Raw genomic sequence first — 14,470 nt, 5'->3', positions numbered from 1 at the left:
ATGACTCTGGGTTATGAAACATCTTGTTCACTCATGATGCTGGCACCATTGTGAGTCATATAGCAGCGCTGGATGGTTAACACTGACTTCTACAAGGCCTCATGCCTGGATCCCGGAGGATCCGCGTCCGGCAGCTGGATTCGCGAGATCACAAGCTCGCGGGAGAATTGCAACACCACGCTATAACATCAATGTTAAACAGAGCAACGCACAAACAACAGTTCAGTTTACATCTGCTTTTTTTTATCTGCTCATTTGGAGATCATTCTGCGATTTTTGTGCTTCTTCCATGGCTGAGTACACCACTTAATTAAAAGTGCTCTTTTTTCAAGATGTGTTGTTGTTATCAAAACGGAAAAAAACGGGAGTCTGTACATGGTGTTTTATTTCGAAATGACCGGATGCTGTATGCTGTTTTCGTGTATGACTTCCTGTTTGGAACAATCTGCTCTGTTCAGATTAACGCGTGCTTGAAGCGGCCTCCGTCAAAAATAGACCCGGCACAGACCCAGAGCAGAGCGGAGAGAAGCTTCTGGGACGCGCCGTAGATGGACCGCGGCGCTTGCTGTGGAATCCCAAGCATTGACTTGAATGGGCGGGATCGACTCCGGAGGTCGCGGCGCACACGGAACGCGCCGGAGATGGATCCTGTGGAATTGGAGCGTCAGGATAGCTCTGGTTACATTTGTAAGGGCTTTAAACCTGCTGTTAGCCAAGTGCAGGGCACCGGACACACCTGATGTGAGGTTGCACAAGCTAGACAACTCAGACAGGGTGTACTGCGGGGAGGGGGTTTACACCACATCACGAGGCAGATGTAGATGGAGGAAAGAGAGATAAAGTAAACTCCTCTGAAATTTCACTGACATTTGACACAGAGTAAGGAAGCCATAAAAATATCTACAGAGAGCTACATAGTTAACTGAAAATACAGCCATGGTCTTTAGCTAACAGAAATCTAGGGGGAAGAAAACTAAACACTGTTTTTACTGCAATTCAAAGGAAACAGCCATGACACACGAGAACCTTACCACAGGATATGTTTGCTCTAAGAGCCTTGTTTCACAGGAGACCTTTTGGAAGGTCACAAAGGAATAACACAAGTATAAATACTAATATGAATAATGGCTGAATTCCATTCAGCTGCTTCTGTTTCAAGGCCCTGGTATTGTGCTGCATGCTGGCTCACTGTCATGGCTGCCTGTGTCGCTTTTATTCAGCAGGGAAATTGTTACTGATATTATTGAAACCTTGATTTTCTTTCTATGAGAAGTTAAAATGTGGGCCGTGAAAAAGGCCTGTTTACTTCATAACTGAAACATTCTGAAGGGATAGTTCGGGTTTTTTAAAGTGGGGTTGTATGAGGTGCTTATCAATAGTAAGTGTACTATGTGCAGTACATTACAGCTGTTCAGGTGTGCTGCTTGTGTACGTATACAGGGCAGTTGAGTAAGACATTACTCTTGCACTGTAACTCTTATCTTGTATTTAACTTTATTCTGGCTGTTAAATTTAATTCTAACACTCATATTTAGATCACCTTAGAGCCAGCATTTAATCTTTATTATTATTACACATATTGACATATTTCTTACTTCTATTTGTACGCCCTATATCTCTTTATGCTTCTCTCTGTATCAGAGAAACTGATATCCGTATTTCTGATTCTGACATAGTACTGAGGGAAAGGGCCGTCTGACGTAGATGTGAAGCGGTGACAAAAAACTAGAACAGTGCACACATGAACTGAAATGTTTGTTTATATCTAGGACTCATTTAAGTGCATAATGTATGCGTGCTCACCCTGTCTGCAGCTATGCTTAGCTCTGCTTAGCTTAAATTCAGGAACTCCGGCCGGCTTCTCCTGACAGGGCCGTGCTAACTGTTATCTGCTGTAGTGCACTTACTATTGATAAGTACCTCATACAACCCCACTTTAAAAAATCCAAACTATCCCTTTAGTGCAACTTGAAGAATTCACCCAGGGAGATGTGAAGAAGAAGAAGATATACTTCATTAGTCCCGGAGGAGAAATGCAATGTTTTCACTGTATTACAAACATACTGCACACACATAGGCCCGAAATACACACACGCACAAACAGGACTCTATGGACATGCATTAGTTTAGAGGTATCAGAGTGAGGGGGCTGCACATGGACATGCAGCACGAGCAGTTGGGGGATACGGTGCCTTGCTCAAGGAAATAACACAGCACCTCTCCAGCTACGAGCCCCAATGCCATGTGTGGGCTGTACCGGTACTTGAACTGGCCACCTTCCGGTTCCCAAGCCAAGTCCCTACAGACAGAGCGACATCCACCCCAGAAGTTTTCCACTAAAGTATTCGTGACTGCACAATTAGCTTGTGTGTGTGTGTAAGTGTGTGTGTGTGCATTGGAATAAATGGAAAATAAATAATTAATTGGAATAAATGTGATTGCAGTCCACTAATTCTACAGCTAATCATGTTGAAATGTTTTCCCTTCATTCAACTCAGTGGCTCTGATACAAAGCTGGTGATAAAAAAAGGTTACCTGTATCCTCAGTTGTGCCTTTTATGTAAGAAGTTCAAAGCTTCCACCAGTGATGAAGGGGTTAAGGTTTGTTGGCCCTGATACTGATACGAGTTCTCTGATGTTTGGTACATCTTACACTCAGCACAATATGATACTTACATTAACTGGATCCACTTGATTTTTGAACAGAGGCTTTCAGTGTTTGGATCTTGGAGCTTGTGAAAAATCAGGTGTGTCACATTTAGTGGCTTCAGCTGTTATTCCAAAGTGTCCGGTACACCTTTAATCAACATTTTGCTTAAATTATTGCTATCATCAGTGGGAGAATGTGACTCCTAACATTTATGAGAAGAGATCCGCTGCAGAGAGGTCGTTTTATTCTTTTGGGACTACGGAAACTCTGTTCACTCTGCGTTGTACAGCAGTTTTAAAGAGTGATGCATCTCTTACCTACTAAACAATCTTTGGCAGAGAGCAGACACCAGCTTGCAGAGAGCACACAAACCGACAACAGCCAAGTTTCTCTTTGGCCTCACATCAAGGTGCTCACTCAATTAATGTTAATTAGCAGCAGCTGAGCCAAAGCCACTGACTTTTGTCAGTTTAACAGGTGAAAGCAGCAGTCTGCTCTGACAATAATGGAGAAGTCCAAGTTGATGTTTCTCTTTTCACATACTTTTTCACATCAAAACACTTCAGTTTTCGTTCACATATGTGTTAGTGTTTTAAAAAGAGCAGCGCTGCAACAATAGCAGGTTGACATGAACAAAACACAGTGAACTTAAGATTTTGTCTGCTGTTTTTTTTAGCCGATATCGATCCATTGCAATATGCATGAATCTGCCCCGATACCAATTCTTAGGCTCGGTTTGGGACGTCTTTAGCTTCCACACATAACTTCTCAGGTGGTTTGCTATTGTAATAATTCATTCAGCACCGCTCGCTAGTTTCCACCGCTGTGCTTTCAGGATGAGAACAACAACATCTTTTTTTAATGATCGAGTAAGAGGACTCGGGAATAGGTCAGACTGACCCCCCCCTGGAGTACAAGGAGCGGCCTGTTGCACTTGTTCTATAAATCCTTAGCTTGGGTGGAATCGTCAGGGATTAAATACTTGACTTTATTTTTTGACAGATGACTTCAGTTTAAGAGGGAAAGTTCAATCCTGCATTAATGCCTTTTTTTCTCAGGTCTCTATGACTCTATACTAAGTTAGTAGTCAGTCATTGAACACTGCCACAGTCCATACTGTGTTTCGTTTAGTGTTTACTTCATGTGTCTTTTTATACTCAGTCCATGTCCCTGCCCTCCTCGTCTTTGTGTCTACTTGTTTTCCTCTCTTTGCTTTTCTTTCTAGTCACAGTGTAAAAAGGCTAAAGTCAAATTTAACAGTTTCAAAGAGCTGTTCTTTCATTAGCGGATTGCTAAGCGGATGCCAACCTTAAAATGCTATTAATGACCAATCAGAACGGTAGAGGCATAAAGAGTGCAAAAATTGTTTGCAACTAAAAGTAAAAGGTAGCTCAGTTAAAAAGTACTTAAAGTAAAAGTTACTTTCTTACCCCGCTGAGTTTTATGGTGTTTTCACATTAGGCACGATTGTACCGTACCCTGCCAGTCAGCTTTCACTTAAGTAATTTCGTTCCGTACCCGTAAAGACTGCGAACCAAAAGGTGGCGGTAATGCACCTCAAAAACAGGGAGAAGAAGATAATACGATTAGCCTGTTTTTGATGCGATGCATTTGATTGGTGTCTGGTCCAAGTGAGTTTTTCTATATCCGTAGATACACATTTTGCTCAGTAACGGATGGAGTACTCTACAAAGGGGTGTGGTAAATAGAGCCGAACAACGTGAAGGCCGTGGGCTCTTTAACGCTCTCAGCACTGCACGTGTGAATGTGCTCACTGAGCGGGAGTCCACCACCTTCTTTTGTAATCCTATCATATTGTGCAAAGAGAACCTCTCAGGATTTGATGCTAATTTGAGGCGTCTTATGACTCATCTCTCCGTAATAGTTAAGCAAATGAAATTCATCATCTCTACAACAGGCAGTGTTTGTAATGCATGAAACCATTGAGATGAAACAGAAACCATTTTCCCATTGGCTGCTTGCATTTAAAACCAGGTTTCCAGCGTAGCTCAGCAAGAAATTAAGTCTGAGTGATTGTCCTGAAAAGAAAAAATTTTAAAAAAGCATTTCACAAGCTGTGACTGTGAGGCACTAAAATGAAGATGGCACACACAAACCACACTGTCACTTTGATCACGTCCCAAGCCTGTTTACTTCATAGCGAGCTCGAGCATCTTTCTTCTCTCCTATCGCTCCGGCCACTGGCAGCTTTGAGGTTTAATGGCAGCGTTTGCAAGATCTGCCGTCGCTTTCCAAATCCTGGCGACAGGCCCTTTTGTTTGCTGCTCAGCAAGACGTAGACCCGACCTGTAGGAGGCTCTCCAACTTGGAAAAGAAAAGATGGATTACAGGCCTTAAAATAGAGCCGTGCACCTGTCGCCTAACATTTTCCAGCACGGACACTGTTGGAAGCAGTGACCGCACCAAATGTCACGAAGAGAGGAAGCTGTGAACACAAAGCTCATTAAATAAGTTGGTAGAATTCAAAACCAAGAGAGAAGCTAGAGAAATAATAATGGACTCAGAATATGAGTGTGATTTTATTATAAAGCTGGGGAATGATGGGTTTTAAGGTGTAAAGACATTTGAAGGTGAAGGAGTGTCTTTGCCTTCATGCTATTTTCCCTCTTTATTTGCACAGTTTCTCTGAGCTGAACTACTTTTTAATTCTTTGTTTATCCACCTGTGTTTATTGTGTGACTGCTCTGTTTTTCTGAAGGATCCAAGAACTCCCCTGAGAACTGCTGTTCTTCTGTTTCCTCCAGTTTTATTTTCCTTTTTTTCTCCTGCAAGACTTTTAAAAAATGAAGACAAACATCTTTGGAATAAGCAAATATTTTTTTTTGCTAAATTTGAAGACAATTTTAATGGTAAGTCCTTGGCAAAGTCTGTGCCTTGCATGGGTTATTCAGCGAACAATCAGGACTCCTTTTAAATTTGTATTAGTGCAAAATGAGATTTATTTTTGTGAAGTTTTATGTTGCAGAAATAATTTTAATTAAGGGTAAACATATTTATTTAAATGGTATTCTGTTCCTTTTATTCTGAAAGGTAACTACTTGACAGGGTGCAGTCTACCTGTAATGTTTCTGTTGATTAAGATTGGGGGAGTGACATGGTTTAGCACAGTGAAGTGAGGTATCACAGTTGTCCTGCGGTCGAGACGGACATTCAATTTGTACCAAGACACGCAGCAGATGTCGTCCCTGTGCTCTTGCTTTACCCACATCCCAAAGGTATACTTAATTTAAAATATAAAGTTAATATAGTTAACGCTAAGGTAACCCAGTGATATTCAGTTTCCCAGCATTTCACGGGGGCGGCGTAGATACATTAATGTGTTAATTATACTTGTTTGTTCACAATTCCAATCGTATAAATAGATTATCATGGGCTCAAGAGCTGCAATAAATTTCTCTTTCTGTTAGTTGATTGACCGAGACTATTTTGTTGATCCATTAGTTGTTGAGCTCATTTGTAAAACCTTACTCCTGATCATTTATTGTTTCCAGCTTCCTTAAAAGTGAGAACTTTTTGATTTCCTTTGTCTTACAGGAGAGTCGAACGCTTTTTAAAAACAAGACAATCGATCACATCCCCCTGGGCTCTTTGATTTAGTGAAGAGCATATTTCTTATTTTATGTTTTCTACAGCAAGTGATTAATCCGATTATTGAAAAAATACCCAACAGATTTACAGAATTAATAGTTAGTTACAGCTCAAATGGACATATTGTGCATGACTACATGCAGGATATATGGAGCGACGCCTGCAAGCTTAACTCAAGGTGCACTGTTGAACACACTTGACATGTCTCATTTTGCCTCCCAATTGGCCGGTCTTTTTAAGCTGCAAAATTTCAAAGTCATTGCCACCGCTGCCCTGCACCAGTACTGCTTTCAGCCTCTCAGTCCACCACCACCCCAGCATCCACCTGTGGTCTCGGGCTAGGAGGGGGGTGGGGGTTACGCTATAATCTCATCACTCCTCAAATTTCTGCTTGTAAAACAAATCAGTGAGGAGGGATGAGGTCGGCGCCTAGACGCCAAAGTCAAACATCGTTCTGCTGCTGCATTAAACATTTCTAACGTGAGTTTTCTGACTGCAATAAATGAACGCCTGCATTCGGCTGGTGTCAAACTTTTACTGTAGTGTTTTACAGATCAGTAATGTTTCAGTGATCAGAACCGTAAAAATTACAGTCTGTGAAATGGAGCTTATAAGACCATTTCAATAACTTGTGCATGAAGATTCAAAGTCATTCAGGTCAAAGAATGTCGAGAAGTACTCGACAAAAGAAGCTGGATTTGTAGTTTGAAAACAGTTTGACGTCCTGGATGAGTTCCCTTTTGAAAAATTTGGATTTGTTCTGACCTCAGATGTCACGCCTCTCTGCTAACCTCTCTTAGTCACATGTAATTAATATTTACGAGCCATAAGTTTGGATTGCACTCTGCTCCGCGTAACCTTTTCCTCCGTTGTTCACAAACATATTCACTCATTTCTTTCCCACAAAGAACCATTTATTCTTCACACATTTACTGAAAATTACAGTTTATTGAAAGGACACAGAAAGGTCAGAGAACACAGATACATGTAGCTAGGAGTTACTACTCAGTGCATGGCACATTCTCAGGGAGACGACCCATTGTGAGTCTTTGGCTCTTTGCCTCAGGAGTGTTAAAGGCAGAAAGAGTGCTGAAATATTAAATGTTGAACAGTTGGCCAGCCAACTTGAGCCTCTATATTTCAAAATGTGGAGGAGTAAATTAACCTTGCTACAATGAGTGACAAACAATATTCTAAGTTGGGTAGTAGAAGTAGTAGTAGTAGTAGTAAGAGTAGTAGTAGGAGTACTTTTTTATTTGTCAATTGATATACTTATCACAGGATACAGTGTCAGACCTCACCAGTGCAAAGGGAATTTTCTAGAAAGATCACACATTTAGAAAGCAGTGTCCTCACTCAGAATAAAACTCAGATAAGTAAACAACAAATGAACAATCATGAAACAAGTTACCAGTGCCATTGCTACCTTTTAAAAAAGAAACTTCTAGAATGCATGCCATTTTACTATGGAAGTTTTCAGATGACAGTTGTTGACAATTCCAGTGTCTCAGCTTTTGCAAACAATGCAGACTTGAGTTTGTGTAGCAGTGTATGTGTGTGTGAGTGTTTGAAAGTATGTCTGTGTGTCTGTATGTGTGTGTGAGAGAGAGAGAGAGCGCACATATGTTTTGTGAGAGTGCGCCAGTGTGTGCTCTTAGAAAGATCCTCCAGGCGATGCAGGAGCTCTGCATTTTGGATGATCGGCCGTCCGCTCAGTCGGATTTATGCTGCTCTGTCTTTTTGCTGCCGCCTCCCTCTGGCTCCTTGCTGTCGTCTGAGAGCTTCGTGTCGACTTTCCCGGTCTGCGTTTGGATCCTTTGCTGTTCAGAAGATAAAGACTGATAATCAGCAAGACTGATGCAACAATATTCCACACGTGATGATTTGTAAGTCAAGCAGGAAAAGCTCCTAAATATCTGTGGGATGCAAAGGAAGTAGAAAGATGTATTTGTTGCTTATAGATTAAACTGATTACAATCAGACAGTTCCTGATTCCTCTGTCAGTCATGATTCTCATAACCACACAACTTTTGTACCATTTCAGGGCCTTTAACTTCGGCTGATGCAGCCAGAGAAGGTGCTGCCTTTGAAAGATTGAATGCTATTACGCTGAACTCTCTTATCCTCCCTGAACAGGATGATTGGAAAAATTCACCATAGTGTTGTTTGCTTTTCCTCAGCAGCACAGATTTCTAAAGTTAATAGTGCATTAAGGCAATCATCTTCGGTTGAAATGGAAACTTGGCCAGAAAGTTGCAATAAACAGACAACATCAACCTGAAAATGCCCTTTTCATTCTATAAACAAAAGCTCTGTTTACATTCATCGCTACACTGGGGAAACGTTGCTCTGGGCCAATAAACTGACAATGGCAGTGTTAGCGATGATATCCGGTGCTCTACATGTTTGGCAATGACGCTCATTGTCTGCAGCGGCGTGACTACCATTGATGCAGGTAATGCTACTGTGAAGGGGCCCGCGGCAGAGGAGGGCCCAGAATCGGATAATCTCTATTTACAGATTGTACATAGAAATGTAGAATCTGTAGGCAGGGACGTGGATTTCTGGGAAGGCAAGTGTTCTGTTTGAACTACGCTTGTAGTCCGAGTAATATTGACCAATCACGCATCAGCAGGCTGCAGCGTATGCGGGGAAAACAGTCTGTGAGGAGAGCAAAAGCAGGCAGAACGTAATTCGCCGTAATGACATCCCAGCTCCCATCAGCATCATCTGACGATGATTTACCTTCTTATTAATTCTTACAAATCTGCATCATGATGTTGAAATTTTGGCAAAGGTAAGACCCGTTAAAAATTACGAGAAAACAGTGTCTCTTCCTGTAACAATGACGCACACAGAAAAGGAAGTCTTGACGGGAAGTCGATTATAGCTTACCGCCCGGCACGTTCACCGGTGTGACTATAGCTGATGGGATCCGAGATTGAGAATATGATGGTCGGGCTGTTGTTTTAAGCTGCATTTTTACACTTCTTACATTCGTTGCTGACATTACCTTATGTCACATCTGATAGTGATATTGTGAGATTGAGCAGGCTGCTGGTGAGCAGCGCAAAGGGCCACTGATGGCTAATTTATGCATTAATCATGCTTTATTCACTTGTCATGATGTAAAACAAACTTGAGGACAGAACTGCTGAGCTTTCAGGCGCTGTCCGTGGTGCTGAAGTTGTAAATGCACAGAAACAGGTTTATGAAACAGTCTCTAACATTCTATCTATTCTGTCTAACATTTATGAAGTATGTTTATGACATTCTTTAAAATGTATTCAGACTAAATTTTATGTGAGATAAGGCTGTTATCGTAACTGAACAATCTGTACTTAAGGGCGGGGGAGAGGCAAACTGACAGGAGAACATTATGATGCATTGTGACTGACATGACCTGCTTTTAGCCTTGCATTGGGGCCCGGAGCTGACATGTTGTGCCACTGATCGTCTGTAAAGCTTAAACTGACAGTCTCGAAGATTTCAGTTCGGTCTCTTGGGCGCTGCCTAACGGCGATATACAGTGATTGAGGGAGGACACTTCCCAATTTACACATGTCCACAGTTGCCTCCCTTTGTTACGGTTGTAATTCTTAATCTGAGCGGCGAATTTGTTTCTTTTTCTTTGGATTTTCACTTACTTTTGGAAGTTGTATCTGTAGTCATCGATCTTTTCTCTGTTTGTTCAGCCATAGTAGATTATTGTTTACTCGCAATACTTGCAGAGACCGAAAAAGCAGCCGCTTAGCTCCGTCTACCCTCTCTGGCAGACCAACCACTGCTGGGTGATGGAAAACGTGTCACTAACTGGGCGCTGCCTGTGATGTTTTCCTTTAATGTCGCCACAGACACCCAGTTCATAATAATACTATATACTGCAAATGCAAAGGCGCAGTGGGCCATAGGCTCAATCACAATGATGTTACCTCAGCGATTGATAGTGACTTAGACATTTATTTAAATGAAAATGTTGTGCATGTTCTTTATCGTGTTCACAAATAAAACGGAGGCCCACTCATGTAAACACTGACCCATGGCACCACGAGAGGTCAAAAGTCCACAGGCGGCCTTTAAGTTCAATGGCTGCCGAGTTTACAGTGCAAATTGTGATATTTTACATAACTTATGGTTTGAGCAGCCCCCCTTTACAAATTCCAAGAATTGGGGTTAACAAGATGTTACCTTGTTAATTTGTGGGCGTGAAGAACAAGCACATTTCATTATCTCATTCTTTGCGCACAAGGAAGCAAAACTTGACTTTCTTTGTAAAGGCCAAATAAATACAGTCTTTTAAAGTTTAATTGAGTGGGAAACAGCTAAAGGTTCCTGCTGGTTTTTATGCTAGCTATCAAGAAAATGAGTTACACTTTGGAGAGAATGCAATTAAGTACCTGGTGAGATGGAAAACCTTCTCACAGTTTTGAGGAACGATGACAGCAGTCTCTTTTTAATTCGGTGGCACATTGAAACACAACGCAGGTTAAGAAAATGTGTGTTTGTGTGATTTGCATTATAGATATCCTGCTGTTTTCACACATTCAAGGATCCATTTTAAAGATAATTATTGGGCTCCAGTGCACTTTTTTAATAGAATACAATTTTCTTTGTTTTTCTAAATACTTTGTCTTTTCAGCAATGGCATGTTTAAGTACTGCACACAGGCATTGGAAGCCAATTCCCCAAGCAAAGCATCTGTTTGTGTTTACCAATGTCACTTTGGAGAATGCCTCCAGGCGTTCTGGCTGCTTGCAAATTATCCAGTTACACATCACTCTGCGTGGCACTGGGTTACAGCTCTATCACCTGGCTGGGAGCTGTGTGATTACAAAAAACAAGCAGTATGTTTGTGGCTGAGCCTTGGTATTCTACGACTCTCACTTCCATCTGCAGGCACACCATGCCTCACTTAATGCACTCTCATGGCTGCTTGCCAAACTCAGTTGCCGCCCACTTTGATGTGGGTTTGGGATTTTCCTTCTTTGTTTGTATCTTATTTATCGCAGCAAAAAAAACCCTTAAGGACATCCAGAAGATTTTGTGACAAGGCGGATTTTTGGAAAAACTTTCAGCAGCTTTGTTGGTCCCAGCAGCAGCCCTCCCAATGTCGGCTGTCAAGTTGATTTAAAACAAATGTGTTATATATCTGAGTCAGATTCTGACCTTAGTTTGACCCATGTTGTCACTGTGTTTAATTTATGAATACCAAGAAAACTAGAGTGCAACCGGTATGGGCTTTTTGAGACAATATACCAAGTCTGATTTGACACAAAAAGTCACATTTATGAGCTGCAATGAAAGTAGACCTTTACTTTAGGGAGTGGGTGCAACTGTTTTCGGGTGACTGCAGCGGTGCTGAGTGTATTATAAACTATGGAGTTGGGGCACCGTCAACAGTACAAACTGCATGTCCCCAGGCATGGTTTGCAGCATTATATATTATAAATAAGTTTTTATATCGTTGCATAATGGAAAACATATATGCCTTTACTGATATACAGTATGTATGTGATAGACACATATAAGACCAATATTGGCTGACTGATAAATCCAATCCACTTTTTTATACAGCACATTTAAAAATTTTTTTTGTAAACTGACAGAAGGCCCGCCTCTCCTTTCATCTGACTGGATAATGAGAAAAAACACCTATGACGTCGAGCGCTTTTCTGCGTTGAGTTGAAGTTTTTTCAACTCGAGGTGCTCGGAGCGTTTCCTCAAAAATGCGAGATGCACAGAGCGGAAAAACGCGAGGCGCTCAGCAACGCAAAAGCGGCGCGCAAAAAGTGTCCCTCTCATTGAAAACAACGACAAAAAGCCGCCCCCAGCTGCTAAAACAAGCTCTGTCAGATCGGGTCCTGAGAGTGCTGAAGTGATGCAGAGTTGTATATTTTTGATTTAATAAATAAAAACAGAAACGTTACTCTCAGTGAATCTTAATGATGGATACACCTCATTTCAATGAATGTTCGACAGGTTAGATTGCATACTGTTGGTTGTACAGCCTGCATAGTGTATTCAGAAGGATGTAACAGTGTTATTGTTTCTCTTGTTGAAACTCCCTGACGGCCGCGTTTTATTGCTCTGTTAGACTGTCGATGTCGAGGCCACTTTGATACGAAGTCTGATCAGTCTATCTGGGGACACTGATCAGAAAAAAGAGACGTAATATTCTGTCTGACACCTTAAAAGTGCACATGTGCCTCTGCTTTCATCCAAATCGTTGCACAACAGGTGCAGCTCTACAAGAAGAGCTTCTTTTTCCCCGAGAACATTCGAACAGAAGGACCGATGCCACTCAGGTTCAGTCTCACAAATCGAACAGGAGAACACATAATGAAGGAGGAGCAGTGACAGGAATGGAGGGCACTTTAATGCAGATTGATCCACCGAGACCGAAATGCCAATCATTACTAATCAAATTGTTTACTAGTCTGAGGGAAAGAGAGTCGATTGTAGATTCAGGGCTGCAACACAATGTGAGAATTTACCAATTAATGAGACATATATAAAAGTGACAGTCTGGAAAGTCGCATCACAAGTCGTCGCTCCTTATTTGTGAAGCTTGCTGCCGCTCTTAAAAACCTGAATAATTAAAAGGAAAAGTTGAACTTTAAAGAAACTTCTGATAAGATATACAATGTTGACTCAGATTTCTCCCTCTGATTGTATTTTCTGCTCCTCTTGCATCTTGTTGTGATACACAGCCGAACGCCGCGGGGACTTAACTGCTCCTGACTTCAAAAACATGTAACATAATATGTACAACTGTTCCACCACATTGAATCTTAAACAGAATACTATTATCTTGTCCCGCTTTGAATCGCTGACACATTGCGATGTTGTACTTCTTGCAATTGTCAGACTCCCTCACTGAGAATCTGTCTGGCAGGAAGCAAACCAGTGAAGTCAAATCTGCACCATTTTGTCGAGATCTCCTTTGAAATAATCTCACATTCTGGTGCAAATAGTCTGTGTGTTTCTAAAAATGGATCAATGCCACTTGGAATGCAAGACAGTCGCTCAGTTACACAGTATTGCACAGCGCTCAAATGAGATGCATTGTTTTTGTTGTACCATCTGCCACCGCCAAACAGGTGTGACTCAATTCAATAATAAGATGAGGGAGGCAGTTATGCATCGGCCTTGGCAGGGCGCTGAATATCACACACTATATGTGACACTGGCACACTGAATATTAGGTTTTAGGAGATTGGTTATTTTTCAGGGATGTGATGCAGGCGGTGTTTGTCTTCCCATCACTTTGTATCATTTGCATTGCTTTGTTTCACTTCTTTTGTGTCGTACTTTGATGCACACTGAGCTGAATCTTTCAAAGTTATTAGTTGTCAGTCACTGTGTGGTTAAACTGAGGAGGGAACATCTGGACAAAGTCCTTTAAAACTTGCTTGTCAAGGCACATCATTTTCATATGTTGATAATCACATTGTTGTGTAAAGCATCAATTATATCTTAAAAATTGCAAAAAATTAAATTGCTTATTGTCAAGAATCCGCATCCAAAGATTTTCTTCTGAAGAATAATAAAATGTGCCATTTTTATTTCCCTGTGTAGATAACACCTGATACAGCTCATTCCTCTGTGCCTGTTCTGTTCCTCATAGAGCTCCATTATTGTCCAAAAACCATTGAAACGAGGGATGCACCGATGCAGAGGCCGACCATCAGAATCGGCCCTGTTGACAGACATCGGCCCATCTGCAAATAAGGTGGCACGTGTTGATGTTTTTCTTAAATTGTGCAGGAGATGTGATTGTAACATAAAAGCATTTATGTTTTTAGAAATATTTTTGTGAGGTTATGTAAGCACTGAAAAATGTTTGTACTCTGACCGGGTGATTCTAAAAACTCTGAAGAGGCTTTTCAGGTTATTCTTTGAAAAAAGAAGATTTTTAACTGAAAGAAGTTTAAATAAAAACATGTTTTGGGAATTTGACAGATTGAATTCATGCTTTTTCAAAGACTGTGATGAAGGCCTGAATAAGTTTTTAAGTATATAATTAAAGTTAATTTTGGCCCCTTATCCAGACGAGAGCATGAATAATTACAAAAATTACAGTTATTGAAAACACATCGGTATCGGCCCTGATTTTCTCAATCGGTGCATTCCTAATTGAAACACATCAATTGGCCACAAAGTAGCAGTGGCGACCTTCTTTATCATTGCCATGAACGCACACTCTGTACT

At 41.2% G+C, this 14,470-nt stretch overlaps 1 protein-coding gene across 1 annotated transcript in view; it reads right to left on the bottom strand.

Moving 5' to 3' along the window:
• Positions 1-7,151: 7,151 nt before the first annotated feature.
• Positions 7,152-14,470, bottom strand: part of luzp2 (leucine zipper protein 2) — a 189,030-nt gene continuing 181,711 nt past the window's right edge. Inside the window, exon 12 of the mRNA XM_069657841.1 lies at positions 7,152-8,079. Coding sequence (XP_069513942.1) covers positions 7,972-8,079 — 108 coding nt within the window. The 3' untranslated portion in view covers positions 7,152-7,971. The remainder of the gene's footprint in view (positions 8,080-14,470) is intronic.

This window comes from Semicossyphus pulcher, unplaced genomic scaffold (genome assembly GCF_022749685.1).
Source record: "Semicossyphus pulcher isolate SPU_LCO1_2020_fin unplaced genomic scaffold, fSemPul1.0.p SCAF_1, whole genome shotgun sequence".
In the NCBI taxonomy this organism is placed as follows: Eukaryota; Metazoa; Chordata; class Actinopteri; order Labriformes; family Labridae; genus Semicossyphus; species Semicossyphus pulcher.
The sequence above is the reverse complement of the archived record's forward strand: the minus strand, read 5'-3'. Positions and strand labels throughout refer to the sequence as shown.